This window comes from Stegostoma tigrinum, chromosome 29 (assembly GCF_030684315.1).
Source record: "Stegostoma tigrinum isolate sSteTig4 chromosome 29, sSteTig4.hap1, whole genome shotgun sequence".
NCBI lineage: Eukaryota > Metazoa > Chordata > Chondrichthyes > Orectolobiformes > Stegostomatidae > Stegostoma > Stegostoma tigrinum.
This window is the reverse complement of record NC_081382.1, coordinates 37,832,778-37,847,255: the sequence shown is the minus strand read 5'-3', so window position 1 is coordinate 37,847,255 and position 14,478 is coordinate 37,832,778. Positions and strand designations below refer to the sequence as shown.

Here is a 14,478-nt window from a genome sequence, read left to right as displayed (position 1 = left end):
GACATTAGTAAACAAAGTTGAGCACATGAGATTAGGTATAGTATATGAATGTTATGAATTGAGAATGGGTTAACAATTAGAAAACCGAGTAGGAATAAACAGGCCATTTTCAGGATGGTGGTCTGTCACTAGTGGGGTGATGAAAGGATCAGTGCTGGGGCTAATTGCTAGAAGGTTATTTAATGTAGAGGCCAAATATATTTACATATTTTCTAAAGACACACAATTCCACTCAGTCTTGGAAGTTCTGAGGAGGATGAAGGAAGCTTAAAAGGGATTTGCAAATGCTGAGTGAATAGACAAAGTCGTGGCAGATAGAATATAATGTGAACAAGTATGAAGTTATTTTGGTAGAAACAAACAAAGGCATAATACTTTTAAAAAGTTGACAAGCTGGGGGGTGCTGATGCCCAAAAGGACAGACAGACCTACTCATGGATTGCCGAAAGCTGAACTACAGTTAGCACTAGGCCAGCATAATCCACAAGCGGCAAGCAATTTGAAAGACAAACATATGTTGGGGGGTGGGGCTGCTTCATCACAAGGGGCTATAAGTACAGGAGTAAAGACGTCTTGGTACAAATGTCCGAAGCCTTGGTGAAACTGTACTTGGAGCATTGTGTACAGTTTTGGTCTGCTGGATCAATTGTTTTTCTTCATTTTGTATGTTACTTGTCTTTTCCCGTGAATAGATGATTCAGGTGGAGAACAATGTTAATTTAATAACGAGTTCATTTTTGTTTTAAAATTTGATGAAAATACAAATTATAAGCAAGAGTCGGCTGTTTGGCCCTACAAGCCTGCTCTGCCAATTAGTAAAGCCGTGCATAATCCTTTTTATGTTCTGAATTCCACATTTCTATTAACCCCTGTTAACCTTTGATTTCTTTGTAAAACAAAAATCTAGCTACCTTTTGCCTTACTTCTGCCTCCACAAAGAGGGAATAAACCTACCCCCTTCTCTCAAAAGGGCAAAACATAATTTTAAACTAACATACTCCATCTACCAGGTTTTTGCCCATTGGCAACCTACACATCCTTGCCATGAGATCTTCGTAGCATACTTCCTCTTTATGCGATCTGTAAATTTAGCCTTCATCAGTCATTGATAAAAATTGTTAAATTTTGAAGGCCCAGCGCAAGCCCTTGTGAGAGTCCACTCATCACCTGCAGCTAATCAGACTTAAACACATTTATGCATACTCTGCTTTCTGCTATCCAGCCAATCTTTTGTCCATCCTACCTTGTTGCCCCGTATACCTTGAGCTTCTACGTTACACAGTAACCTTTTTTTGTACAGTGTTCTGGTAATGTTTCCGGAAATTCAAGTGCAGCACCTCAAGAGGTTCTCCTGTATTCACGTTGAAAGCTACTCCTTCAAAGAATTCCGATAAATTGGTAAACTGGGTTACCATTCTTAAAGCACTGTTGACTCTCACCTATTACCTAAGTTTTTCCAAGTGCCCACTTATAGCCACCTCAATGATTGATTAATTCTAGCAACAGGCATCCAGCTCACTGGCCTATGAATTCTTGTTTTCTGCCTCTCTCCCTTAGTGAATAGAGGGTTGTAGTTGATATTATTCAAATCCTGGAACCTTCCCAGAATCTAGTGAATGTTGGAAAATTAACACAAACTATCATTACCTCATCAGCCACCTTTTCTGTAAGATCCTAGAATGAAGTCCATCAGGCCTAGGAGATTTATCAGACCTTGTTTTGTTCAAGTTAGATTTTTTGGTGCGCACAAAAAAAATGCTATGGTGGATTTGTAGATTAATGTAAAATTACGTGAAGACTTATAATAGAGTTTTGTCAAAAGCACTGGAATTTGGATAATGGGCAAAACTGTTGCACCTTAAACAACAGTTTTAAATATTGTAGTCACTGACTTGAAATATGTGTTCATCTTTTCTGTTAAGGAACAGCCTTTAAAAGGGTAAAGACTCAAATCCAACTAAAACATTAGCTCCCGTCTTCTTGTTTTAGGTCGTTTGTTTAAAAGAAAAATGCTCAGGTTAGGGCAATTTTCCCTTTTTAGTGCTAATTCAGTTTTATTTTACTGAAAATGAGTATATGGTTTCTTAAAAAAAAAAAACAAAAAAAGTATAATACAGGTCTAAATTTTAAAATCTAGCAGGATTTGAATTCTCCTTTTCTGGACAGCATACCCTCAGTTTGGCTCCACCTTAGCTTCTAACAGGCTGCCTAAAATCAAAGATGCTTCATCTAATTTATTGAAACTGGAAGAGAAGGTTGATGTATGATGTTTCTGGCTTTTTGTTTTCTTTCATCCAGTTGATAATCTGAGCAGTGCGCAGTTTGGTTCCAGTCTCTCTCTGGCATCAGCCACTACTACCGAGGCAGAAAGTGTGAATTCTGGTGGTGGAAGTGGTAGTGGTGGTTATTCACAAAGGTAAGGGTAACCTGACAGAAATCCACGTTAATTTAAGAGGCATTCATTTACATTCCCAAAGCAATGCCCGCAATACTCACCAAATCAGATATTAACTCTTTATTTATTAAATCATAGAACCCCTTATAGTGCACCTCTGAAGAGTATCCCACCCCATCACCACTTTTACCATAGTTAACCCCATCTTGCCTGCACGTCCCTGAACACCTTTGGGTCAATTTTAGCATGGCCCATCCACCTAAACTGCACGTCCTGGGACTTTGGGAGGAAACCGGAGCACTCGGAGGAAGTCCATGCTGACATACGGAGAATGTGCAAAGTCCATGCAATTAGCAATCCCGGGTTGGAATCGTTAGCAGTCCCAGGTTGGAATCGAACCCGGGTCCCTGGTGCTGAGAGGCAGCAGTGCTAACCACTAAACCACACTGCTGCCCTATTTGGATCACAGTTTACACTATTGCCCAGCCACCGAGCATTTGGGCAGCAGGTGTAAATTGGTGTTCTTACTTCAATTGTGCCATTTGACTCTAATTAACTCCTCTTGCCCTATTACTGTATTCTCTGTTCTGGGTGTTGAGCTACTGCCCACCTATGTGCAAATGCCATCTTGTTCACATAGTCCCTGCAGCAGCAACTTCTGCATTCTCACTGTCCTTTTTTCTAAGGAACAAGTTTCTAAATTCCTTAATTAATCTTTTAAGTGACTATCTTTTCCTAAAACCCCCTTGTTCTGAACTCAGTTAGTAACAAAATTTGCCCCACATTTATCCTATCCAACCTATTCATGACGTTGAAAACCCCGTCAAGTCATTTCTTTATTTTCCGGAGGAAAGTGGCTTGGTCTAATCAAACTTTTTGTGATGATTTCACCCTTACAATTCTTATATATTTCCGTTTCTTTTCTGCAATTTGTTCAGTACTTCCAAATCATTTGTACTGTTCTGTATTTTACAAAATACCCTGAGGTGACAAGTAAAAACATCAAACTATTCACAATTTTAGTTGCAAATGATAGCCATTGTTTAATATGGTTGTCAGCCAAAGGAAATGTGTTTATTAATTGGGTTGAATAGGAAAAGGGAAATATGCGGAAAGCATATCAACATTTCTTGGAAATTCAGATTGAATACTGTTGGTTTCAGCACTCGGATGAAATATTCAGCAATTAAAGTAGGCACTTAATCATATCCTCAACTGTAAAGCAACGTTTAAACTTAATTTATGTCTTGTCTTGATAACGAGTTGAGCTGAAACATAAGATAAAATGATTTGCGGTAGAAATTTTGCTAACTGGATGTCTTGAGTTTTGTATTTTAATATATTAGACCATAATTTTTGAATATTGCATGTTATTTTTAACCTCAGTGGATCAGTTTAGCATCACCTCATTGGGAACATCAAACCATAGTTTTCAGTATTAAACTTGTGGCTTTGCTTGATATATAGGACAGATTCTATGGAAACATTTTCGGTGTCGAGCAGAAATCAGAGTAGAAACACAGAACGAGACTGGGAGAATACGTCCACAGCCTCATCAATTACGTCAGTAGCAGAGTACACAGGTAGAGTCAAAAATAGCAGAATATTGTGCTTGTGCAAGACGTGAGGATTGAAGCTTTGAGTTGTTTGTGATGAACATTGTGACTGTGTTGCAGGTCCTAAACTATTTAAGGAACCAAGCTCCAAGTCAAACAAATCAATAATCCATAATGCTATCTCACACTGCTGCCTTGCAGGGAAAGTAAATGAGGCACAGAAAAACTCAATACTTGAGGTTAGTAACACAAAACCAATTTATATGTGAAAAGAAATAATTTCAGCCATTTTAAAACTTTGTTTCCACCCTGTTATGCAATTTTCGCCTTCAAAAGTGGCATATTTTGCATTTCTAAAATATATTGAGTGCAGTCACTAAATGTAATAAGTGTGTAAGGATTTAGAATTTCCTCTCAAACTTTTCAATTTTATTCCAGAAGCATAAAATGTTCAACAAAAAGTGGTCAATTATTCAATATTCTCGATGACAAAATTGCTTATTTTATTTAAAATCTGCCTACATAATATATTTGGATGTGGCTGAATTAATCTTGAAGAATAAATCTACACCATTCTTTAAAATCAATTCATTTTTGTGTTGAAGTGTAGGGGGTCCGTAGAAGCTTCAGCAGAGGAGAAGGCCCTTTGAACCTTCATTTCTGTTGGACTTTTGCCAAAACAATTCAAAATTAATTTCATTGCCCTGCTGAACCAAGTCTTTCTGAATGTACCACATCAAAAATCTCACATTATTTGGGATCTAAATCTTTTCTTCTCCATTGGAAAGCATGTTAATATCTCCAGTGGTTTCAAATTCCCTGGCATCATTTAGATAATGTTGTATACTTTGAACTTAATGTTTTTTCTATATTAAATACCCTTGTGATCTTGCCATTGCTGTGTACAGATTTCTCATTACCTTTCTACTCTTGCGTTGTTTCTAAAACTCCTAAAGCTTTTGATTCTTAAGAGATTATGTATTTACATCACTACATATATATTTCCTTAATTAGGGAGAGTCGGGGGCAGAGTTGAGTATGGTAGGCATTACAAAAGAGGAAGTGCTAGAAAAGCTAAAAGGTCTAAAAATTGATAAATCTCCTGGCCCCGATGGGCTACATCCTAGAGTTCTGAGGGAGGTGGCTGAGGAAATAGTGGAGGCTTTGGTAGTGGTCTTTCAAAAGTCACTGGAGTCTGGGAAAGTCCCAGATGATTGGAAAATTGCTGTTGTAACCCCCTTGTTTAAGAAAGGATCAAGGCAAAAGATGGAAAATTATAGGCCGATTAGCCTAACCTCGGTAGTTGGTAAAATTCTAGAATCCATTGTTAAGGATGAGATTTCTAAATTCTTGGAAGTGCAGAGTTGGGTTAGAACAAGTCAGCATGGATTTAGTAAGGGGAGGGCATGCCTGACAAACCTGTTAGAATTCTTTGAAGAGGTAACAAGTATGTTAGACCAGGGAAACCCAGAGGATATTATCTATCTATACTTCCAAAAGGCCTTTGATAAGGTGCTCACGGGCGGCTGCCGAGTAAGGTGAGGGCCCATGGTGTTTGAGGTGAGCTACTGGCTTGGATTGAGGATTGGCTCTGACAGAAGGCAGAGAGTTGGGATAAAAGGCTCTTTTTCAGAATGGCAACCAGTGACAAGTGGTGTCCTGCAGGGTTCAGTGTTGGGGCCGCAGCAGTTCACTTTATATATTAATAATCTGGATGAAGGGACTGGGGACATTCTGACGAAGTTCGGAGATGATACTGAGATAGGTGAACAGGCAGGTAGTACTGAGGAGGTGGGGAGGCTGCAGAAGTATTTGGACAGTTCAGGAGAGTGGTCCAGGAAATGGCTGATGAAATTCAACATGGGCAAATGCGAGGTTTTGCACTTTGGAAAAAAGAATACAGGCATGGACTATTTTCTAAACAGTGAGAAAATTCGTAAAGCAGAAGTACAAAGGGATCTGGGAGTGTTGGTCCAGGATTCTCTAAAGGTTAACTTGCAGGTAGAGTCCGTGATTAAAAAAGCGAATGTAATGTTGTCATTTATCTCAAGAGGGTTGGAATATAAAAGCAGTGATGTGCTTCTGAGACTTCATAAAGCTCTAGTTAGTCCCCATTTAGAATACTGTGTCCAATTTTGGGCCCCACACCTCAGGAAGGACATACTGGCACTGGAGCGTGTCCAGCAGAGATTCACACGGATGATCCCTGGAATGGTAGGTTTAACGTACGATGAATGACTGAGGATCTTGGAATTGTATTCGTTAGAGTTTAGAAGGTTGAGGGGAGATCTAATAGAAACTTACAAGCTAATGTATGGCGTAGAAAGGGTGGACGCTGGGAAGTTGTTTCCGTTAGGCAGGGAGACTAGGACCCGTGGGCACAGCCTTAGCATTAGAGGGGGTAAATTTAAAACTGAATTGAGGAGACATTTCTTCAGCCAGAGAGTGGTGGGCCTGTGGAATACATTGCCAAGAGTGCAGTGGAAGCCGGGACATTAAATGTTTTCAAGGCAGAGATTGATAAATTCTTGGTTTCACAAGGAATCAAGGGCTATGGGGAGAGTGCAGGGAAGTAGAGTTGAAATGCCCACCAGTCATGATTAAATGGCGGAGTGGACTCAATGGGTTTAATGGCCTTACTTCCACTCCTATGTCTTATGGTCTTTATATATATTCCTCCAAACCAGTCAGCACCCTTTCAGTGAATGCGTATTTCCGTTTACTTATAACTCAGCGTCAAAGCTTTGTCTGTAACTGTGTATTATATTCTGTGAAGTAAAAGAGGACTGTGCTGGACTGCAAGAATAGTGATATTTTATAAATTGGTACTTGTGCATCAGTTGATTTCAGGTATTTGTTTGAATCTCCAATGCATTGCATCAGGGAAAGTGTAAGCCTAACTGTATTGTCCTGGGAAAGCATGGAAATGAAGTGTCTTAGACTTTCACATGTAGCTGTACTGAATTGGGTCTTGGATAGAGGCATTTGATCAAGCTGTCACCTTTGCTAGGCAGCAGTTCATGTGATTTTCAACTGAAAAGGGCTGACAGTTGAAATTTAGATGGAAGTAGATTACTGCTACAGACTGCACAGACGCACTCTGAGATCACCTTACTTTGCTGCCGCCCACCCTCATCAAGCAACGTAGCCTCTACTTATTTTATAGTGCATGGGTAATTTGTTTGTGTGGATATTATGAATGTGGAGAAGATTCTCCCACTGCGTTGAGAGTCGAGGACCTAAAGACACAGCCTCAAACAAAAGAGACAACACTTCAGAACTGAGATGAGAAATTTCTTCAGCCAGAGGGTGGGTAATTTAGAATTGGTTGCTCCAGAAGCCAGTGGAGATCAGGTCATTTAGTGAATTTAAGACCTAGATAGATAGGTTTTTGATTGGGAGAGGGATTAATGGTTATGGTGAGAAGGCAGAAGAACGGACTTGAGAAGCATTTCAGTCATGATCAAAAGGGGGAGCAGAATTGAGAGGCCAAATGCCTAATTGTGCGCCTATGTCGTATGGCATGCCAAGACGTCTGCAGATGCATTGACTTTTGATTCTGGCAACTGAACAGCTGCATTCAGAAAGGCAGAAGCCTTCAAATGGCTTTGGCCTCATAATACAGCTTGGGTTTTGAGGTGTGACCAACATTACATCTTTTTTTACATGGTTATGTGGCCCGTGTGAGAAATGGCAGCACTGTTTTGTACTGATAAAAATGTTACATTTACCATTTAAATATTTTGAGAAATCCATTTTGATTTATCTTCCCAGGAGCTTGAGAAATGCGAGGCTAACCATTACATCATCTTGTTCCGTGATGCGGGCTGCCAGTTCCGAGCACTTTATGCATATTCCCCAGACTCTGAAGAGATCCTGAAGTTAACTGGGACAGGGCCAAAAAACATTAATAAGAAGATGATCGACAAGCTTTACAAATACAGCTCGGACAGAAAGCTGTTTAGCTTAATACCTACTAAAACCATGTCAGTCAGTGTGGATGCTATCACAATTCACAATCACCTGTGGCAAGCCAAGCGGTCTGCAGTGCCAAAGAAGCAGTCAACTGGAAAATGAAAGAATTTTTAGCTGGTTAAGTTTGAAATTCTCAGATGCCCTCCCCCTGCAAAGTAGTTGATTGTGTTGAAATTCACAACCTTTCCATTTTATTTGGTGGCAGTTCCATTCTGGGAGAGTACAAATCCCTTCGGATTCCGTTACAGATGAGAGAATGGAAACTTTTGTTTGTATATGAAATATGATGTCTTCTCCAAAGGATGGAGTGAATTGATGGGCCATTATCCTGAAAGATCGTTGGTCTCTGGGTGTCAAGATCTGGCAGTGTATGACAGAACCCTGGCTTAATTTTCTGCACTGGTTACTCTGGCTTGTAGCAGTCTTTTCTTTGCATGTGGCAAGTTTCCTAACCAGTGGATTCTTAAAAGTGTTTGTGGACAGTAGATGTGAAAATCCTCTTTGGCATTATCTTTCTTTTCCCCTCTATTCCTCTGTGGAATAGTGTCACATGAAGAATTAGTAATACAGCAGTTAAATTTGGCTTGAGCTGTCCTTGGAATGTTCGGTTTTATAACACTGCTTTTACTACAGTATTGATCTGAAATGGAAACAATGTAGAAAACTCCTTTTTTCTTGTATTGGTGAAGGTAATTCCGGTCTGACTTTGGCTTAACTGGGTGCAGCAATTGGATCAATTCAGTACCTGCCAAGGAACAATGACTGCTGACTTCCCACAATTCCAGATACTCCTTAATTTTCTCCTTGTACTCTTACCGAGAACGGTGATAGATTGTGAGCTGTGCATTTTAAGAAAGCATCATGACTGATTTTACCAATAGCCATAGCACCCTTGGCACCGCAATCATACAGAATTATCTGCGCAAACCACACAAGATGGCAAGATGATGGAATTGACAGTCTGATTTAATAAACATTTGAATTTGGCACATTGTATAAGTACCATCTTCTTAGACAAAGCTTGTGTTCTGCAGTAATGATTGGGTGTTAATTGTTCAGTAAGGAAGATTGTTGTAGAGGTAGAGCATTACCACAGAGCACATTGCTGTCTGAAGACACACTGAGAGATCACAGTCAAAATTTAATGCTTTTTAATTACATCATGCATTCTGAAAATCTTCTATCCTCTCTCTCATTTTCCAGTACTGTATGAGCAGCATGCTCTTGTAAGGGTGTACATTCTGTTAAACCTCCAACCTTATTTTCTTTTGGGATTGCAGTATTTAATATATTTCTTAACCTCTTATTCTTTCGTGTGTCATCCTTAGCTAATTTCTGCACAATGGAATTTCTCTCAGCAGGCACTCATCAAACACAGCTTTCTTTTCCTGTTCTGAAGTTTTTAACGTAACCTGTCAAGAGCTGCGTGTGTTCTGTTTAAAATAAAAAAAACTTCCTATTAAGTGGTATAGTGAAAAATAATTTGATCGCTGTACGTGTGGTCATAGTGATCATTCTTAAAGCTGTATCTTTTTCCCCATTACTATGCAGCGTTGCCATTCAGTGGTGATGACCTAATAAGACAGCTGTAGAGCGGCTTAGAGGGCCCGATTTTGAATTTCTCTTGAGCATGTCCATCGGGTCAGAGTACCACTGACGTAAGAGAGTTTCTGAAATAGGAACTTATTTTTAAAAACAGCAATTGAGGCTTTATGGATAATCATAGTATTTAATTGCTGCTGTCTGTAGACAATTTCATTTTTTTAAAGCTATATAAAAAATGCACTCCAAACCTGATTGGTAACAGAAAAGACAGCAGAGGGTTTGCAGTTGTAACCAAGTACTGCAGTCAAGGTTATGTGCGGGTTTACCTGCAATGGAACACTGTCTGATTTGAAAATGGAGCCAGCTTCGTCTTGGGAGTAGGTTAAGTTTCTCCAACAGAGAAAGAAACTTGTGGTTTACTGAAATTGTTCTTATGCAGCTTTTACATTTCCGCTGTTTTATTTTTGGCTATTGGTTTATAGGAAGGAAATTATTGTTAAATGGTTAGCCTTTGCTGTCTGTCTCTTACCACCCTTTTCGAAAACCTTTGTGGCTGTGCTCAAGCAAGTTACATTTGCTCATGCATGGTTACTGAATGTGAGATGGATTGTGTGCATTTAAAAATGTTCAAACAGAATTGATGGAGTGCCATGGAGAAATGTTTTATATATATAAATGAAATATATATATGCAAGAATTTTCATTGGTCTGCCAGAATTCTTAATTTTTAAAATGTGAATGAAATAGTGTCATAGAATCTTTTTTCACTTTTTAAATCTGTGTTTATGCATTGCATTTTTACAACCAACTGTAATGCATCTGTTCAACCTGGTTAGTAAGGAAATCAGCAAACATTTGATGTTGCTGATGGTTTTTGGTGAGTGCGTGATACAGAGGACTGAAAGTTGTGACAAATAAGTATGGTGTAGCAATACTTGAAATATTTATCTCTGATTAAGTGGGTTCTTGTAGAGAAAATGATTAAAAACATACAAGCTTTACTTTTCCTCTAAGTAGTTTTCTATATGGAGCCCAATGTCTTGAATGTAGGCCAGCACTAAGCTAGTTGCATGTTTGTGTATTAAAGGGATTCATATCTGTACAACACTAAAGAGTAGCTTAAGTATTTGTACATATTTTGAAATCTCCCTACTTGTATTTTAATAGAATTGAACTGTCTAAGGTATTTAATATGTACCTTGTTTTCCTGTCACTTTTCAGTGCCAAAGCTTCAAATACGTTGAAGAATCTTTGCTCTAGAAGTGCATTAAATTTCGCATTGCAGTGAGAGTTTCCAGTTTTTTTGATAATTCTATTACATTTGATAAAATGGATGATTAATTCTAGTAAGCAACATTAATTCTAGATAGCTCAGTTAAAGTTAACCTTTATATTTATCGCATCGCTGAAATCATTCAGGATGTATAAAATCTTTTAAATTTAATAGTTTTTTTATTTGTAATGGGTGTAAAACATTTGTTTTTACCGGTCAGCATAGAACAGCATGAATTCCTTCATGTTGTGTATAGTGATATTTGGTTTGGTAAGTGAAATGATCCACAGAAGGCCTATCTGTAAAGGCACTATTCAAAAGGTGGGGAGGTATTAAGGGATTCCATTACTTATTGTGCATTATTTCTTAAATTACGTTAACATCTTTAGAAATTGACAGCTGGATGATATTAGCTGATATATTGGTTAAATATATTCTAACGATTAAGATATGGATTTAAATTTAGCTTGGGTTGATAGACAGAATGCAAGTCTCTGCTGTCCAGAGATCTCCCAAGTGAATTGAGTTGTGTTTATACCCTAAATAACATTGGATATGACTGGATGAAACTTGTTATGAAGTATAATGCTCTGGTATCAAATACAGTCCAACAAAGTGTTATTCCAATTTTAGTTTTATCTTGAAAGTAAATTAAAACTTTGTGAACTGTTTTCTCTCTTCAGAAAGCTTACCATCAAGAAAATCCCAATAGTAGAAATAGAAAATGTACTCTGCTTCAACAACACTATCATAATTTAAGATGGCTGTGTTGACAGCGTGAAGATTAAGTGCCATGCAGTATGGCATTCTTTTCATTTTCTGCAGCCGTTATTTATGATGTATCAACTAGGCTTAATCCAGTTACAGTTGAAATGTGTATTACAATACTAAAGCCTTTTAAGAACCTTTAGGTAAAACTACAGCCACTATCATAATGTATGGACGAGTTTGTAAAGTCAGGTTGTTTGGTGATGACATGCAGTATCCCCAAACATCACTTTTATTTTCTATGTTAGGGATGTAGGTGATCCGGTCACCAGTAAGGTGGTAAGCGTTGTTATTTGCTGTCAGATCAACTATTGTGATGGAACTGTAAAAACCTAATTACACACCATTGTTCTCTTTATAACAATTTTAATAGTTAATCTGGATCCTTCAGAAAAATCAGAAATCTGAAATTGGAACTGAAGATACCAGAAGTACTCAACAGGCTCCCAGTGCCTGAGGAAGAGAGGCTAATTTAGTGTTTGATTGCAAACCTTTGGACACATCTGAGTCAGAGTCTGATGAAACAATCTGTTCCTGAAATATTTTTGTTAAACATCAAGTACATTGAAAACTTATTTGATATATTCATAACACATTAGTAGATTATTTATGTTTCTGTTCATGGTCAGGCAACAAAGGTAAGTTGCTTCCACATACGCAAGCTGGTGAGAAGAGAGAGAGGTTTCTCCTCAGTAGTACCTAGTGCCAGAATCTACATTGTTACAGCTGATTCTTCACATGAAAGGTTTAATTTATAACCCTTTGCAGAATCAATTACGTAATGCAATACAAGTATGATTAAAAACCGCAACAATGTGAACACTTACTTCTGTGTGTGCATGTATATTTAGAGTAAATTTGTATTCCTTTTATGCATCCAGTTAACACCCTGTGACAAGCAAACCAAAGTATAGTTGTATCTTGCAGCTGGCTTCTGTCTGTAACAGCATTCCTGCCAGCAAACCACATTGTAAAAGTGAAAGATGCTAAGTTTTTACATATTGCTGATAATGGAGACTTAAATATGCTGCAAACCTTCATGGAATGAAGACAACATTGATGAACAGCTGTTGGCTCCCTCTAACTTTTATATTGTCATGTTTCTTGACCTGGGAGATTAGTTCAGATTTTTCTGATTATCATGAATGGTAACCTATTTTATTTTTAATGAGATACTGTAGATCAGAAAGTCTAGGCTTGTTTTGTTTTGTGTTTATTGGGTAACTGTTTCATTTTGTTAGATTCAGATGGTAACTATCTGTCTATTCAAATATTTTGTGCTCTTTGGTTCCCTCAATTTTCATACATTCAATCTAAATACATTTTTAAAGTTACTTATTTATTAAGTTAGATGACACCACTGCTCGCTCAGCAATTGAAATATTAAAAATATCTTTAGCAAGCTGCATGGAGTTTTTTAAAGCAACCAAGTTTTATTTCAGAATTCTTGTAACCTTTTTTTAAACGCTAGTTCGATACAGGTACAAGGGATTGGGCAAGTCGGCCAGTTGTGACTTTTTTCAGGTATTTTATATTTTTAAGTAACTTGTTAAAGATGGCCATGGTAAATTATTTTACAAAACAAAATAGCTTGTCAAACCATGAACAGTAAGTGCAGTGACATTTGTACAAACAGGATTCCACCTTATACTAGTCAACCAATGTTTTGTTGTTCTAAATACGTAATGCAGAAACAATGGGCATTAAAAGTTTTAACATTAACATGCAATCATACTTCTTCCCCACCCACATTACTGTTGTGAAAACTGTTCTCTAGAGCAGAACATGCAAGCACCTTTGTAGATCTTTAATGCAAGGTGCTTTTGGGAGAATTGTTTAGTGCAAAGAAAGTGCAATTGTCTTGATCTTTTGAAAGAGAAATATTTTCAAAGTCAGCACTTTTTGAAATGGGCCATACTTAAAACAAGCTGTCACAGTTTGATGTAATTACGCACTGATTACAGTTTACACTAGGAAAACCAGGTTGCACTGATGCATTTGGTGAAGTAATCACAAGATGTTGACAATGGAGTCTAGGGTTATCAAATGCAAGTTTGTCTTCCACTGCTCTCCCCCACCCCCCCGCCCCGCCGTTTCTGTGTGTTTTTAAATCAGTGTATGACATGGATTGAAAGTTTGCAATATGGTGCAGCCTTTTGTAAATAAGTGTGTGGATAACTGGTCTGTTGGAACTGTAAATACCTAAGGACTATACCAAATTATTTTCTAATGGTTTGAGTATTGCTATACAGATCACAGTAATGGCGTCATTTTTTTTTTGTAATATTACCATACTTCCCATCATCACCTAAATGTTTTGTCCACTTGTATGTTTAACATATAAAACATATTTATTTTGAAAAGCACTGAAAAGTTAATAAAGAGCAGTGAACTATTGATTAGGTCATTTGTGTTTTGATTCTCATCACTTTGATTTTGTTCATCACATTTTGTTGCAATATTTTTACACATCAATGTAATCATTGACTTAGTGAAGTAAGGGTTTGTTTACAATCACTCAAGCTAAGTTGTATATATCACAGAAGCCTGTTTTATTTTAAAAAGCTCAAATCAATCATCACTAAATGATGGTTTATTATTATTGTGAAAAATAAATGAGTGACATCTGGGGGAGAGGACATTTTCAACTCTATCCAACATTTGTGCAAGAGTACATGTCTTTCAAAGATGGTGGTCAGTTGAGGAATTGACATTGCTGATGTTAGGTGAGTACTCCTTTGAATTTGAAACTGAAGTTGAATAAGAGAGGTAAGTGGTTTCTACAATGCCTGGATGATGAAGAGGATGATGCAAAAATAAGATTTCTTTAATATTATACCACAATTTTTAGGATCTCTGCTATGTATTGGGAGTGTAGGTTACACAGTTAAATCCTCCTGCAGGTATTTGCTTCTTTCCCTGCCATGTGAAGATAGAAGCAAGCCATTCAGCTGCTTGACCTTGCT

General features: G+C 37.8%; 1 protein-coding gene across 4 annotated transcripts in view; it reads left to right on the top strand.

Annotated features, from left to right (window-relative positions):
• Positions 1 to 13,909, top strand: part of camsap1b (calmodulin regulated spectrin-associated protein 1b) — a 106,345-nt gene extending 92,436 nt beyond the window's left edge. For all 4 annotated transcript variants that reach the window (XM_048558685.2, XM_048558684.2, XM_048558683.2 and 1 more), the window contains 4 exons: positions 2,299 to 2,416; positions 3,863 to 3,978; positions 4,072 to 4,190; positions 7,726 to 13,909. In XM_048558685.2, coding sequence (XP_048414642.1) covers positions 2,299 to 2,416; positions 3,863 to 3,978; positions 4,072 to 4,190; positions 7,726 to 8,028 — 656 coding nt within the window. In that variant the 3' untranslated portion in view covers positions 8,029 to 13,909. The remainder of the gene's footprint in view (positions 1 to 2,298; positions 2,417 to 3,862; positions 3,979 to 4,071; positions 4,191 to 7,725) is intronic.
• Positions 13,910 to 14,478: the final 569 nt, after the last annotated feature.